This window comes from Pelobates fuscus, chromosome 10, assembly GCF_036172605.1.
Source record: "Pelobates fuscus isolate aPelFus1 chromosome 10, aPelFus1.pri, whole genome shotgun sequence".
In the NCBI taxonomy this organism is placed as follows: domain Eukaryota; kingdom Metazoa; phylum Chordata; class Amphibia; order Anura; family Pelobatidae; genus Pelobates; species Pelobates fuscus.
Window position 1 is genome coordinate 142,278,263 of NC_086326.1, and position 16,902 is coordinate 142,295,164.

Sequence of the window (16,902 nt, forward strand, 5' to 3'; positions counted from 1 at the left end):
CTCCTGTGTCTGTCTCCATCCAAGTCAACGGCGCTACTATAACCTCTACCTCGCAGGCTCGCTGCCTAGGGGTTCTTTTTGATTCTGACCTCTCTTTTACTCCCCATGTCCAATCGATAGTCAAATCCTGTCTCTTCCAACTCAAGAACATAGCGCGCATCCGCCCATATCTAACGCCGGACGCGGCTAAGATACTGGTTCATGCTGTTGTTCTCTCTCGCCTTGACTACTGCAATCCCCTTCTCACCGGTCTTACGTGTTCCCAGATTGCACCGCTGCAATCTATAATGAATGCGGCTGCGAGGCTTATTTTCCTGTCCGGTCGCACCTCCCACGCCTCCACGCTCTGTCAGTCCCTGCATTGGCTTCCAGTTAGATATAGGGCCCAATTCAAAATTCTGGCGCTTGCTTACAAATCCCTACATAATGCTGCTCCAACATACCTATCCTCCCTCATACACAAGTATGTCCCGTCGAGACCCCTGCGCTCAGCCCAAGACCTACGCCTATCCTCTGCACGGATCCCCACCTCTGACGCTCGCCTTCAAGACTTCTCCAGGGCTGCACCTATTCAGACTTTCACCCAGCCTCCACTCCTTCAAAAAATCTTTGAAAACTCACTTCTTCATTAAAGCGTATCAATTAAACTGTCAGCAGGTCTCTCATCCCCCACCCCATGACTCCTTTCCTGCAACTGTCAAAAATGACCTACCAAGCACTCAATAAACCCTTCTCTAACAAACTATTTAATTCCCCTACTTTAACCCTTTGTGTCACTATACCCCACTCCCTCTAGCATTTAAGCTCATCGAGCAGGGCCCTCAACCCCCTCTGTTCCTGTACGTCCAGTGGTCTGATCTCAATTATGTGTCTGTTAGTCCACCCATTGTACAGCGCTACGGAATTTGTTGGCGCTATATAAATAATAAAATAATAATAATAATAATAATAATAATAATATGATCCCAGCACACAGCAACAGAGATATCCTGGCAGGTATATGATGTCAACTTAACATCTCTACCAATGGCCATCCTAGGCCATGATAGCCTCACTCATGAACTCCATGAGAAAATTAACGTCAGACTGGCAAAATCTCGAATGAGTCACCTCAGCACTCACAAAGGCTTGGCCTCCCTCGACCATACAACCAGCACCAATCGAAACTCGGTTACCTGGTACAATCAATTCTTTTGACACTCAAGACATTAACCCTGCACATATGATCCCAGCACATTGGGAAACAAAGCATATATATGTATGTCAGATCCAGGGATTCCAGGTAAATCGATAACTGACCATACCTGAGTTGTGTTGGCATTTGGCATATGTTTATTTGTGCAGGTACCCTAACAGAAGGGATTTTGTCCCAACCAAATGGACGAGCACTCTCAGGCTCCAGGTACCAGCACCTCTGGTAGAACAGAGCAAACTACCAGAGACAATCAGTATGTGTAGTTGCAGTGCATATAGACTGTTACGTATATGTTCAAATGGTTCAGGGCACATGACAAACCATGTGTCCTAATACAACTTACAAAAAACTTACCATCTGTAAACATCAATGCACTTTCAACACTACTGACTCATCACTAGTGATGTCGCGAACATTAAATTTTCCGTTCGCGAACAGCGAACGCAAACTTCCGCAAATGTTCGCGAACGGGCGAACCAGGCGAACCGCCAGAGACTTCAATAGGCAGGCGAATTTTAAAACCCACAGGGACTCTTTCTGGCCACAATGGTGATGGAAAAGTTGTTTCAAGGGGACTAACACCTGGACTGTGGCATGCCGGAGGGGGATCCATGGCAAAACTCCCATGGAAAATTACATAGTTGATGCAGAATCTGGTTTTAATCCATAAAGGGCATAAATCACCTAACATTCCTAAATTGTTTGGAATAACGTGCTTTAAAACATCAGGTATGATGTTGTATCGATCAGATAGTGTAAGGGTTATGCCCGCTTCACAGTGACAGACCAAACTCCCCGTTTAACGCACCGCTAACAACCGCAAACAGTCCATTTGCACAACCGCAAACTCCCCATTTGCACAAGGTTGGATACCAAGCTAGCCATGTCCCGTTCCTTGTCCTCACTGATGTCATTGAAGGTCTCTTCCTCCACCCAGCCACGTACAACACCAAGGGTACCCGAAAGGTGACAACAAGCCCCTGTATTTTTTTTAAAATGTACACTACTGTTACACCAGATATGAGTTGCACTGGTGTAACACTGTGCCCTGGCAGGCCCTGAAACGCACACGTGTGAAGGAAACTGACTGCTATTATATTACAGTCAAAAAAGTTTTTGTTTTTTTTAAATGCAAGCAATTGTGACACCAGATATGAGTGGTGGCACTGGGACCACCTTAAAAATATTGGATATCGCTACAAATCATGATCACTATATACTAGACATGTGCAGTTCGTTTCGGTCCGAATGAAAATTCGGCCGAATTTCAGATAATTCGGACATTCGGGTGCTTCCGAATGTCCGAATAGTTGAATTGCCGAAGTGCCGAATTGCTGAAGTCCCGAAGTGCCGAAATTACCGAATTTCCGAAGTGTAGTAGTGCCGAAGTGCCAAAGTGCCGAAGTGCGGAATTGCTGAAGTGCCAAAGTTCCGAAGTTCCCGAAGTTCCGAGGTGTCAAAGTGCCGAAGTTCCGAAGCACAGTATTGCCTAAGTACGAATATACTTACCCAGTGAAAGAAGAAGAATGTTACACGGTATACAATTTCAAATAAAAAGTATACAAACATAGACAGGATTCAGCTGTAAGCATTTGCAACATTTACAACAATCAAGTAACACACATTCATATAAAATGTAAGTTACTAAGCCAGTCAGTGTAATGATAGGAATTAATAAGTAGATAACTCCCTAATTCCCACGTTATTAGGGAGCTATCTACTAAAAGGCTGAAAGACCTAAATTGGTCTTTCAGACAAATTTACTTATACTAAGTAAAAATTACTTAGTATTAGTAAATTATGCCCCTACTCACTATACCGCGAGTAGGGGCATGTCTATTAAACAGTGAGCAGTCTGTGGCTGCTCACTGTTAAAAAAAAATAACAAATAAAAAAAGGGTCCCCCCTCCCTGAGCGGGTGGGGGCCCTAAAGTAAAAAAAAGGGGGGAGGACCTATTGTCCTCCCCACCGGCCCCCACCCCTGAGCGGTGGGTGGGGGTCCTAAACAAAAGTAAGTGGGGGAGGACCTAATGTCCTCCCCCCTGACCACCACCCCTGAGCGGTGGGTGGGGGCCCTAAGCACAAATTGGGGGGGACCTAATGTCCTCCCCCCTGGCCCCCACCCCTGAGCGGTGGGTATGGGCCCTAAACAAAATTAAGGGGGGGACCTAATGTCCTCCCCCTGGCCCCCACCCCTGAGCGGCGGGCGGGGGCCCTACATACATATTTAACCCCCCTCCCCCTCGGTGACTAGGGGTCCCCAAACGACTAGTCACCACCTCCCCCCAAAAAATAAACTCCTACCTACCCCCCTCATCCTAAAAATAATGAGGGGGGGGCATTTAACTAAGTACCTTTAAAAATAAAAATACACTTACCATTCAATGTTTTCTTTCTTCTAAAATCTTCTTTTTTTCAGCCCCCAAAAAGGCCAAATAAAAATCCATAATAACCGACGCAATAAAAAAAAAAAACCAAAAAAAAAAACCAATCCATCTTCACCCAGCGAGGGCTCCGCGCAGACTGAGCTCTGCAGGGCAAGCCTTGCCCCGCCCTGCAATTAGGCTCAGAGCACTCTGATTGGTGGGTTTAAGCCATCCAATCAGAATGCTCTGACAGGTAAATGAAGAGACTGACAGGTAAGTCTCTACATTTACCTGTCACAGCACAGGTTTGAAATCCACCAATCAGAGTGCTCTGTGTCATTTTACACAGCATGGGAAAGTTCTGTGGAATTTTCCCACGCTGTGTAATTTGACTCATAACAATCTGATTGGTGGATTAAGGCCCCCACCCGCTTAGGGAAGGGGGACCCTTATTTTTTATTTTTTTGAACAGTGAGCAGCCACAGACTGCTCACTGTTTAATAGACATGCCCTACTCGCGGTATTGCGAGTAGGGGCACAATTTACTAATACTAAGTAATTTTTACTTAGTATTAGTAAAATTGGCTGAAATACCAATTTAGGTCTTTCAGCCTTTTGGTAGATAACTCCCTAATACCGTGGGAATTAGGGAGTTATCTACCAAGCGGCTGCAACAAAAGTCCCGAAAAGTCTGGAAATGCGTGAGGGATAATGTATAATAAACACAGGTTACTGGCAATGGGAGGATAATGTTTAATAAACACAGGCTACTGGCTATCGGAGGGATAATGTATAATAAACACAGGTTACTGGCTATGGGGGGATAGTGTATAATAAACACAGGTTACTGGCTATGGGAGGATAATGTATAATAAACACAGGTTACTGGCTATGGGGAGGATAATGTATAATAAACACAGGTTACTGGTTGTGGGGGGATAATGTATAATAAACACAGGTGACTGGTTGTGGGGGGATAATGTATAATAAACACAGGTTACTGGCTATGGGGGAGATAATGTATAATAAGCACAGGTTACTGGCTATGGGGGGGATAATGTATAATAAACACAGGTTACTGGCTATGGGAGGATAATGTATAATAAACACAGGTTACTGGCTATGGGGGGATATTGTATAATAAACACAGGTTACTGGCAATGGGGGGATAATGTATAATAAACACAGGTTACTGGCTATGGGGGGATAATGTATAATAAACACAGGTTACTGGCTATGGGGGGATAATGTATAATAAACACAGGTTACTGGCTATGGAGGATAATTAATCTAAATTGTATGCTGTCTAGGAGGTGGGAGGGTCTGGGAGGGAGGGTCTGCTGCTGATTGGCTGGAATGTGTCTGCTGACTGTGAGGTACAGAATCAAAGTTTACTCAACAATGATGAATAGGGGGCGGACCGAACATCGCATATGTTCGCCATCCGTGGCGAACGTGAACACGCTATGTTCGCCAGGAACTATTCGCCAGCGAACCGTTCGGGACATCACTACTCATCACCCTTCCAGACTTGTAGTAGATTTACTAAAGCTCTGGAGTTTCAGAAGGTTCCCATACAGGTATCGTAAATATACCTTCAGGGAATATAGCATGCCCTCACTTGCAGTCAGCACAACAGAAACATGGGCTGTAAACACACTCATAGCCAAGATTTGCACAGGGGTTTTACTTGGGCTTTCCCAATCTCCACTATTTACAGCATGGCGCACAAACACATTGGTATTGTCACAGGGAAATCTTCCCTTAAACAAAGACTAACCATAGACTCATAGGCACCACACACCTCTGTTACCCCAAGTCTCAACTCCCTCATACCCTCCGAGGAGTTTCCTCCACTCAAGCATGGGTTGAAGCTTGGTTAAATAAGACCAATATCATCAACACATTCAACGGCTACCATCTACCCTACACACTGGCACTTACATGGCATAAAATGGGCAGGCAGTTACTAATCCTTTTCCCGCTCAACTTTCGGGCTACAAATTAGCCAACTATCAATATTCACAGATACTCTGTGCTGGTTATGATAACATATCCAGAGGCCTTACAGTCATGCACTATCTAGATGACTTCTTGTTGATCGTAGATAACACCTTTTTCACTAGAAACCTCACGGAAGCTTAGTCTGGTTGACAACTTGGGCGTCCCAGTACCCCATAAGAAACCGAAGGCCCAGACAATATCATCACATTACTGGGTGTTACGGCTCCCCCGGTAGGAGAGGGGTTCCTTCCGTATAGGACGTTCCCTTACCGAATACAGAGGTAGCCACTGAGCGCTCCAAACTGCCGAACAAGCGTCATACGGTTCAATTATTCTCATAAGCAGTTGAACAGCAAACATACGAATCAGTTATTCTCCCAAACAGCCGAACAAGCGTACTCCATACGAATAATCCCCCCAATGACAAGACAAAGCTCCGTATTGAGGCTCAGCAGGAATCTGGTTTAATAAGGGCTACATGCCCGGCTTTTATGCAGGTCTCCCACCTGGTGGACACTCTCCTAGGGGACCAGATGGGAGACTGTGACAAGGACATTGTAGTAGCCAATCACAGGGTACACAGGGCCTTCCCTTTTATTACCCAGGACCCTCTGCTCTGCCCGGGGAGATAATTGTGAAGTTATTCAATTATCTCCCAGGACAGAGCCTAAACGCCATTTTAGATGACAATAACAAAAAGGAATAAAAATACTTAACTGTGACATGTTACATCATATTACAGGCATTCAACAGGTCCCCAGATAGCTAGGATCTGAGCGCACAAAAGTACCGAATAGCAGATTCTATTCACTCACCTCTATCTTATACTCAGCTAATTGACTCTGTAGGTCTAACCTACCCAGGTTTTTATTGGTGTTGGTATTTACTGTATCACTACTTACACACACTTTTTTGGTGTATTTAGTATATGTATTTTTTCTAATAAAGGTTTTTTTACCCTACTTATGTGACGGTTTACTTTGGGAGGTATTTCTAGTGGGTTGGACTTTTCCACCTGTTTACGTAGGTGGATTCTCTACCCCACTCCCTCTGTTCATCTCTATGTATGTGATTTCTGCAAATGTTTTTTGATTAGCCTCGCCACGTTCATCTTCTCTTTTGTTCTACATCTCTCCTGTGTCTGTTGCCCAGAGCTGTGTTAGTCACCCACGCTCGCCCGCTCCGGTCTGTGACCACCACCTCGGGTGGGCGGACCTCCGTGACTAGTCTACGTTTAGGGAAGACGCACGGGACTCAGGTCCTCGTGGCAGTCGAGCACTATAGACTCTCCTCCTTTTTTTGTCTCCCTCTGTCTCTGTCACGTGGAACATTTCGTTTGGTTAAAATGGGGAACATGCTAGACCTGCTAAGGGTTACTTGGCTTGTGACATTGTTAAAGAGAGGGCAGGGGAAGACGCTATGCTGAAAATTAAGAAGATAGCTAAGACTTGTGGGTTCCAGATTTCACCCAGTGGTAGTTTGCAGCCAGAATTTTGGAGGAAATTGCTTGTCGATAAGGAGGGTTTATTACTGGATAATGGGTTGACAAAATCTGTAGAAGCTTGGTATCAGGTTGCTAGAGGACTGAAGTGGGAGGGTTGGACAGAGGAATAGTTAGATTTAAATTCCCAAGGGGGGAGTGCCTCACTACTGGTACAGCTTGGACATTAATTCTGACGTCCGAATGGAATTTCAAATACTTGCTCCTACAGTTCCACATGATGAGCAGCCTGAGAACCTTCTACACTGTACCCTGTGGTTCAAAGACACTCCAGGCCCTGACTCATATTACGAAGAAGAGCTGTTCCGTCTAGTGGAAATATGCATCACCTTGACAGATTTATTCTGTGATTCCAAAGGCAACATGGTTCTATTAGTTTATCTACCAATGGAAGTATCACATCTCTATCATCAGTGGGAAGTGGCTGTTCCCCATGTTTCATTCACTAAGTCTCCTGATCTCTCATGGAAGGATCTAGGCCCAATGGGCGAGTCATGGAGTACTGCATCCCAAGAACAACTTGCATTGGCGGGAATCATTAAGAAGGTCATAAACTGCAATACGGTCAGTTACCCCAAGTACCATACAGTGGCGGATCCAGGGGGGGGGGCAACGGGGCAATTGCCCCCCCCCGAGAAAACCGACGGTCTCCCTCTCCCCTGCCAGCACATGCAGGTGCTAGCCCTGCAATGTGCCTGTGGACCGGAGGGGAGAGATCTCTCCCTCCCCGGTCCGCAGTCACTATGCTGACAGCCGGCAGGGGAAGAAGGGACAGAGAGAGGACCCGGGAGCTCAGCCTGCAGCTCCTCCGGGTCCTCATCTCGCGAGCATGGAGCGTTGCCGCGGTAACCACGGCAACGCTCCAAATCTCGCGAGAGTGAACTCTAGCCCTGGAGCGCGGGCTAGAGTTCACTCCACACTGGGACCACCAGGGAATCCCCACCTGACCACCAGGGAATCCCACTGGGACCACCTGGGAAATGTCCCCCCTCCTCCTCAATACGGGTAAGAAGGGAGGGGGGAACATCAATATTTATTTTAATTAAATAAAAAAAAATATATATATTATAAAAAAAAAGCCCCCCTACCCTTATCAAACACACACACTCTACACACATATACTGCCCCCCCATACACACATTGCCCCCATACTGCCCCCATACACACACATTTCCCCCCATACTGCCCCCATACACACACATTGCCCCCCATACTGCCCCCATACACACACATTGCCCCCCATACTGCCCCATACACACATACTGCCCCCCATACATACACTGCCCCCATACTGCCCCATTCACAAACACTGCCCCCCATACTGCCCTCATACACACACACACTTCCCCACATACACACACTGCCCCCACACTGCCCCCCTTACGCATACTGCCCCCCTACACACATACTGCCCCCCTACACACATACTGCCCCCATACATACACACTGCCCCCATACACACACACTGCCCCCATACACACATACTGCCCCATACACACACACTGCCCCCATACACATACTGCCCCTATACACATACTGCCCCCTATTCACACACTGCCCCCATACACACATACTGCCCCATACACACACACTGCCCCCATACACATACTGCCCCTATACACACACATTGCCCCCCATACACACACACTTCCCCCCATACTGCCCCCATACACACACACTGCCCCCATACACACACACTGCCCCCCATACTGCCCCCCCATACACATACACTGCTCCCCATACACATACACTGCCCCCCATACACATACACTGCCCCCATACACACACACTGCCCCCATACTGCCCCCCATACACACATACTGCCCCCCCATACACACATACTGCCCCCATACACACACTGCCCCCCATACACACACTGCCCCCCATACACACACTGCCCCCATACACACACACTGCCCCCATACACACACACTGCCCCCCATACACACACTGCCCCCCATACACACACTGCCCCATACACACATACTGCCCCCCATACACTCATACTGCTCCCCATACACACACACTCTACATACATACACTACCCCCATACACACACACTGCCCATACACTGCAGCCCCATACACACACATTGCCCACACTGCAATATTCACACACACTGCAACTGTTACACACACATACTGTCCCACACATACACTGCATCCCTGACATACACTGCCGCCCTCACTCACACACTACAACCTTCACACACACACACACACTGCTCACACACTGTCCCCCTCACACACACACACACACACACACACACATTGCACCCCTTACACATTGCACCACTCACACACACCACTGCTCCTATACCCTACTACAGCCCCATTTCCCAGCAGACCTCAGGTAAGTTGTCAAACTGTTCTTAAACAGTTTGACTACTTATTCTGGGAGGGGGTCCCGGCACTATTGACACCATAACCACTACACTGAGCTGTAGTGGTTATTGTGTCTGGATTATTTCTTTAAATAATCTACAAGTGCCCCTCCCGAGATCAGGCTCTGGATCCGCCACTGGTACCATACCGAGATATGGGAGGATCTTCCTTCCACAGGGCAAGACCCAGAGGCAACACATGATTGTTTCAAACAAATGAAGATGGAAACCACTCACTTACCAACCGTGCATGAGGCCGTCCTGCCCAATCTAGATTGCACCTTGTTTGTGGACGGTTCTAGGTTTGCTGATGAACAAGGACAATACCATACTGGCTATGCAGTTACTACAGAAAGCCAAGTACTTCAGGCCTCTGCACTCCCACCGTCAAAGTCAGCTCAAGAGGTCGAACTAACCGCTCTCACGGTGGCATGTAAGCTGTAGGTTGAACTCAGAAGAAGCCAAGGGCAACCACCTAGCTGACCAGGCTGCTAAGGATGCGTCACGCCAAGGCTGGGAAGTGGACAGAAGTGTGGCCATCGAAGAGACCCCTATTTACACCATGCAAACCTTACCTACGGATCTCAAACTTCTGAGAGAACACCAAGCGGCAGCAACCCCTCAAGAGAAACAGAGCTGGAAGGACAAAGGGGCAATCCTTCAAAACGATGTATACTCTATCAACCTCAAGTTCTGTTTATCCAGAAACATGTACCCAGCTGTTGTTCAGTGGGCCCACGGACCAGCCCATTTGTCCAAGCATTTGATGAACTCCTTGATTGACAAATACTTTGAAGCACCCGGTATTACCACTCTGACACAGAACTATTGCAGATCTTGTACTATCTGTGCCAAATGCAACCCCAGGAAGGTTATTAAAGCTGCTCCTAACCACCTGGCCAAACCGCATTATCCCTTCCAGAGGATCCAGATTGATAATATCCAAATGCCAAAGAGTGGACGGTATGAGTACGCACTAGTCATAGTGGATATGTTTTCAGGATGGCCAGAAGCCTTTCCAGTTGCTAACCTCACAGCCAAAACCACAGCAAAGCATCTCCTCACAGAAATTGTCTGCCGATATGGAGTCCCGGAAGTGATTGAAAGTGATCAAGGAACCTCCTTCACTGCTCTGTTAACCAGGGAAGTCTGGGCTGCACTGGGGGTGACCCTCGCCTTTCACACACCCTATCACCCACAAAGTAGTGGTAAGGTAGAACGCATGAATGGCACACTGAAAGCCAGAATGCTTAAAATGTCCCAGGAAACTAACATGCCCTGGCCAGAGAGTCTCCCTTTAGCATTGTTCAGTGTACGGTATACCCCAATGGGGAAGTTCAGTCTATCTCCCTATGAGATTTTGTTCGGTACAGCACCCAGGTTAGGCTGTTATTTTCCCCAGCAGCTTCAGATTCAGTCAGACGCGATGGTAGATTATGTAACTGCACTCTCTCATGCCTTGACCAAAATCCATGCCCAAGTGTTTTCTTCTATTCCAGATCCAGAGTCAAACACAGGCACTCACAAGTTACTTCCTGGTGATTGGGTTATGGTCAAGAAATTCCACAGGAAGCATGCTCTTGAACCAAGGTTTGATGGTCCATACCAAGTAGTACTGACTACAGCTACCTCGGTAAAGTTGGCCGGGAAGAGTACCTGGATACACGCCTCGCATTGTAAGAAAGTTCCAGATCCAGAGGAAGCAGCCTCCGTTTAGTCATGAGCTTCCTGTGCTTAATTTTGCTGCTAGGCCTAATAAAGGCCCAACAAGTTGCTATTACAAAAGACAATCATATTTACACATTTTGGTATAATTCTTCAAACACACGTGGCTACATTTACTTTTGATTATTGTGATATTGTTTCTTGTACTTTTCCACAGACACAACACTCTGCTATATACAATGACATGCCTAACAAAAAGGACCCATATATCTGTGTAACAGGGGGACACTGGGGGCATCACTGTAGTTCCTGGAAAGCTGCGGGATGGAACACTGGTAGGCCATGGGGTTATAAACCCCAATGTGCCCTGGACCGAGTTGACAGAAATGGGAAGCCCCTGTTATACAGAATGACCCTGTGTAAGCCCGCAGGGTCAACCCCAATGAAACTTACCTTAAATATAGAACATCCCAGCCCAGGGGATGCTGGGGAATATGTAATGGGTATGTATTGGAAGGGGGGTGGTTCACATAATCAGTTGGGAACCTTCTACTTACAAGACATGCTCACATCACCTGACTGGGTAGGCTCTACTCACATGACTGTTAATCTTTTAAAACCTCACATCAAGACTTTGAAAGACATGGTTGCCATTGCCAATCCCACATTTGAAGACACAATGGCAGTAGAGACCGGGTTCCTAGACACTAACCTGTGGCTTGAATGGATGAGGTATAATGCCAATTCACACAACAAAACTAACTGTTATGTTTGTGGTGGGGCTAGACCCCAGTTGGGTACGGTTCCCTTTAATCTACCTCCCGATGTTGAGTTGTGTTTCTTAAGTCTCTATACGCAATCACCCACTAACTCATCCATATGTGAATCATAGAAGAAGGTGTATCCAATCACCCAGGGAAACGTCAGGCCACCTGATGGAGTAACTGTATACCCAGGTAATTACACCTGTTACGCAGTACAAAAAAAATACTGGTAAGTTTGTAGGCAAATTCCCATCTGGCTATTGCGCCACATATCATGACCCTCCTATGACATTATTAGTAAATCATGCCAAATCTGTTGGAGACATTTATTGGTTATGTGGAGATATGCAACTAAGGTCCCAATTAGCAGGCCTATGGTGGGGAGAATGTACTTTGACCAAAGCCATAATGCACATCCATATTATTTCCGATGACCGCCAAGGGCCACACGATTCCCCGCACACATACTTCCGAGTAAAAAGAGAAATCCCCATCCGAGGGAGTTTTGGCCCACATATTTATATTGATGCCATAGGAGTGCCAAGGGGGGTACCAAATGAATTCAAGGCCAGAGATGAGGTGGCGGCAGGATTTGAATCCTTGATTCTGCTAATCACTGCTAACAAGAATGTTAATTGGATTAACTATATTTACTATAACCAACAGCGGTTTGTTAATTAACTAGAGACGCCCTTCAAGGCTTGGCAAAACAACTGCAAGCTACCTCCCAGATGACATTTCAGAACAGGATGGCCTGGACATGATCTTAGCAGAAAAAGGGGGCGTATGTAAAATACTCCCTGATACCATGACATGCTGTACCTTTATTCCAGATAATACCGGACCCAACGGTAAGGTAACAATGGCCATAGAGAAATTAGACAGCCTCTCTGACGAGTTACAAAGGAACTCTGGGGTCCCTAATACATGGGACAGATGGTTTGTGTGGATGAATGGTTGGCAGAAAACCCTATTCCAGGTTGGAATGGCGGTCCTTACTGTGACAATTCTCTTCCTCTTCCTGACTTGTTGTGTACTGCCCTGCATACAGAAATAATTGCAGAAGACTGTAGGACAAACCATTGATCACGCAACCCCTACATTTTTACACCAAGACATCGATAACACAGAATGTGACACACCACACACACCTCTCCAATCCCACCAGTTGAAACAGACAACTGCATTTCTCTAGGGATAGTGTAGGGATAGCGTCTGTCTCTACGGGCAAAAGTCTGTTGTGGGAGAAGTAGTGGGTTAGCCAATGCGGGATACCCACGGAGTGAAGCGTTCGAGGCCTGTTAAGACAGATGAGCTGCAGCCAGTTAGGGACATTTTAGGGACTGTTGTAGTTGTCTTTTTAGTAAATAGTCATTTTAAGGGGGGACTGTTGTGGACATGAAATATTACCCTAATTCAAGTTAGTAAAATATCTATTTACTTTATATAGTTTCAGTCAGTATTTATATCAATTCATATGTGATTTACCTAAAATGGCCTCTAGTTTCCCTTTGAATTTGACTAACACCCTCACTAACAAGATGGCGCCGGAATCTGGGGGAGACCTGCAAGATGCCAGTGACATCACACCCGGTATAATGACACTCTGTGAGTAATGTTTATTATAATAATGACAGACAGTGACAGATATTATGACACTCTGTGAGTAATGTTTATTATAATAATGACAGACAGTGACAGATATTATGACACTCTGTGAGTAATGTTTATTATAATAATGACACAGAGTGACAGATATAATGACACTCTGTGAGTAATGTTTATTATAATAATGACACAGTGACAGATATAATGACACTCTGTGAGTAATGTTTATTATAATGACAGACAGTGACAGATATTATGACACTCTGTGAGTAATGTTTATTATAATAATGACAGACAGTGACAGATATTATGACACTCTGTGAGTAATGTTTATTATAATAATGACACACAGTGACAGATATAATGACACTCTGTGAGTAATGTTTATTATAATAATGACACAGTGACAGATATAATGACACCCTGTGAGTAATGTTTATTATAATAATGACACAGTGACAGATATAATGACACACTGTGAGTAATGTTTATTATAATAATGACACAGTGACAGATATAATGACACTCTGTGAGTAATGTTTATTATAATAATGATACACAGTGACAGATATAATGACACTCTGGGAGTAATGTTTATTATAATAATGACACACAGTGACAGATATAATGACACTCTGTGAGTAATGTTTATTATAATAATGACACAGTGACAGATATAATGACACCCTGTGAGTAATGTTTATTATAATAATGACACAGTGACAGATATAATGACACACTGTGAGTAATGTTTATTATAATAATGACACAGTGACAGATATAATGACACTCTGTGAGTAATGTTTATTATAATAATGACACACAGTGACAGATATAATGACACTCTGGGAGTAATGTTTATTATAATAATGACACACAGTGACAGATATAATGACATTTTAGGGACTGTTGTAGTTGTCTTTTTAGTAAATAGTCATTTTAAGGGGGGACTGTTGTGGACATGAAATATTACCCTAATTCAAGTTAGTAAAATATCTATTTACTTTATATAGTTTCAGTCAGTATTTATATCAATTCATATGTGATTTAACTAAAATGGCCTCTAGTTTCCCTTTGAATTTGACTAACACCCTCACTAACAAGATGGCGCCGGAATCTGGGGGAGACCTGCAAGATGCCAGTGACATCACACCCGGTATAATGACACTCTGTGAGTAATGTTTATTATAATAATGACAGACAGTGACAGATATTATGACACTCTGTGAGTAATGTTTATTATAATAATGACAGACAGTGACAGATATTATGACACTCTGTGAGTAATGTTTATTATAATAATGACACAGAGTGACAGATATAATGACACTCTGTGAGTAATGTTTATTATAATAATGACACAGTGACAGATATAATGACACTCTGTGAGTAATGTTTATTATAATGACAGACAGTGACAGATATTATGACACTCTGTGAGTAATGTTTATTATAATAATGACAGACAGTGACAGATATTATGACACTCTGTGAGTAATGTTTATTATAATAATGACACACAGTGACAGATATAATGACACTCTGTGAGTAATGTTTATTATAATAATGACACAGTGACAGATATAATGACACCCTGTGAGTAATGTTTATTATAATAATGACACAGTGACAGATATAATGACACACTGTGAGTAATGTTTATTATAATAATGACACAGTGACAGATATAATGACACTCTGTGAGTAATGTTTATTATAATAATGACACACAGTGACAGATATAATGACACTCTGGGAGTAATGTTTATTATAATAATGACACACAGTGACAGATATAATGACACTCTGTGAGTAATGTTTATTATAATAATGACACAGTGACAGATATAATGACACCCTGTGAGTAATGTTTATTATAATAATGACACAGTGACAGATATAATGACACACTGTGAGTAATGTTTATTATAATAATGACACAGTGACAGATATAATGACACTCTGTGAGTAATGTTTATTATAATAATGACACACAGTGACAGATATAATGACACTCTGGGAGTAATGTTTATTATAATAATGACACACAGTGACAGATATAATGACACTCTGTGAGTAATGTTTATTATAATAATGACACAGTGACAGATATAATGACACCCTGTGAGTAATGTTTATTATAATAATGACACAGTGACAGATATAATGACACACTGTGAGTAATGTTTATTATAATAATGACACAGTGACAGATATAATGACACTCTGTGAGTAATGTTTATTATAATAATGACACACAGTGACAGATATAATGACACTCTGGGAGTAATGTTTATTATAATAATGACACACAGTGACAGATATAATGACACTCTGTGAGTAATGCTTATTATAATAATGACACAGTGACAGATATAATGACACTCTGTGAGTAATGTTTATTATAATAATGACACAGAGTGACAGATATAATGACACTCTGTGAGTAATGTTTATTATAATAATGACACAGTGACAGATATAATGACACTCTGTGAGTAATGTTTATTATAATGACAGACAGTGACAGATATTATGACACTCTGTGAGTAATGTTTATTATAATAATGACAGACAGTGACAGATATTATGACACTCTGTGAGTAATGTTTATTATAATAATGACACACAGTGACAGATATAATGACACTCTGTGAGTAATGTTTATTATAATAATGACACAGTGACAGATATAATGACACCCTGTGAGTAATATTTATTATAATAATGACACAGTGACAGATATAATGACACACTGTGAGTAATGTTTATTATAATAATGACACAGTGACAGATATAATGACACTCTGTGAGTAATGTTTATTATAATAATGACACACAGTGACAGATATAATGACACTCTGGGAGTAATGTTTATTATAATAATGACACACAGTGACAGATATAATGACACTCTGTGAGTAATGCTTATTATAATAATGACACAGTGACAGATATAATGACACTCTGTGAGTAATGTTTATTATAATAATGACACACAGTGACAGATATAATGACACTCTGTGAGTAATGTTTATTATAATAATGACACAGTGACAGATATAATGACACTCTGTGAGTAATGTTTATTATAATAATGACAGACAGTGACAGATATAATGACACTCTGTGAGTAATGTTTATTATAATAATGACACGGTGGCAGATATAATGACACTCTGTGAGTAATGTTTATTATAATAATGACACAGTGACAGATATAATGACACTCTGTGAGTAATGTTTATTATAATAATGACAGACAGTGACAGATATTATGACACTCTGTGAGTAATGTTTATTATAATGACAGACAGTGACAGATATTATGACACTCTGTGAGTAATGTTTATTATAATAATGACAGACAGTGACAGATATTATGACACTCTGTGAGTAATGTTTATTATAATAAT

At 43.2% G+C, this 16,902-nt stretch overlaps 1 protein-coding gene across 1 annotated transcript in view; it reads left to right on the forward strand.

Annotated features, from left to right (window-relative positions):
- LOC134574830 (zinc finger protein 91-like) overlaps nt 1–16,902 on the forward strand; it is a 60,625-nt gene that overhangs the window by 12,468 nt on the left and 31,255 nt on the right. The window contains exons 3-4 of the mRNA XM_063433892.1: nt 7,278–7,644; nt 9,894–10,555. Coding sequence (XP_063289962.1) covers nt 7,278–7,644; nt 9,894–10,555 — 1,029 coding nt within the window. The remainder of the gene's footprint in view (nt 1–7,277; nt 7,645–9,893; nt 10,556–16,902) is intronic.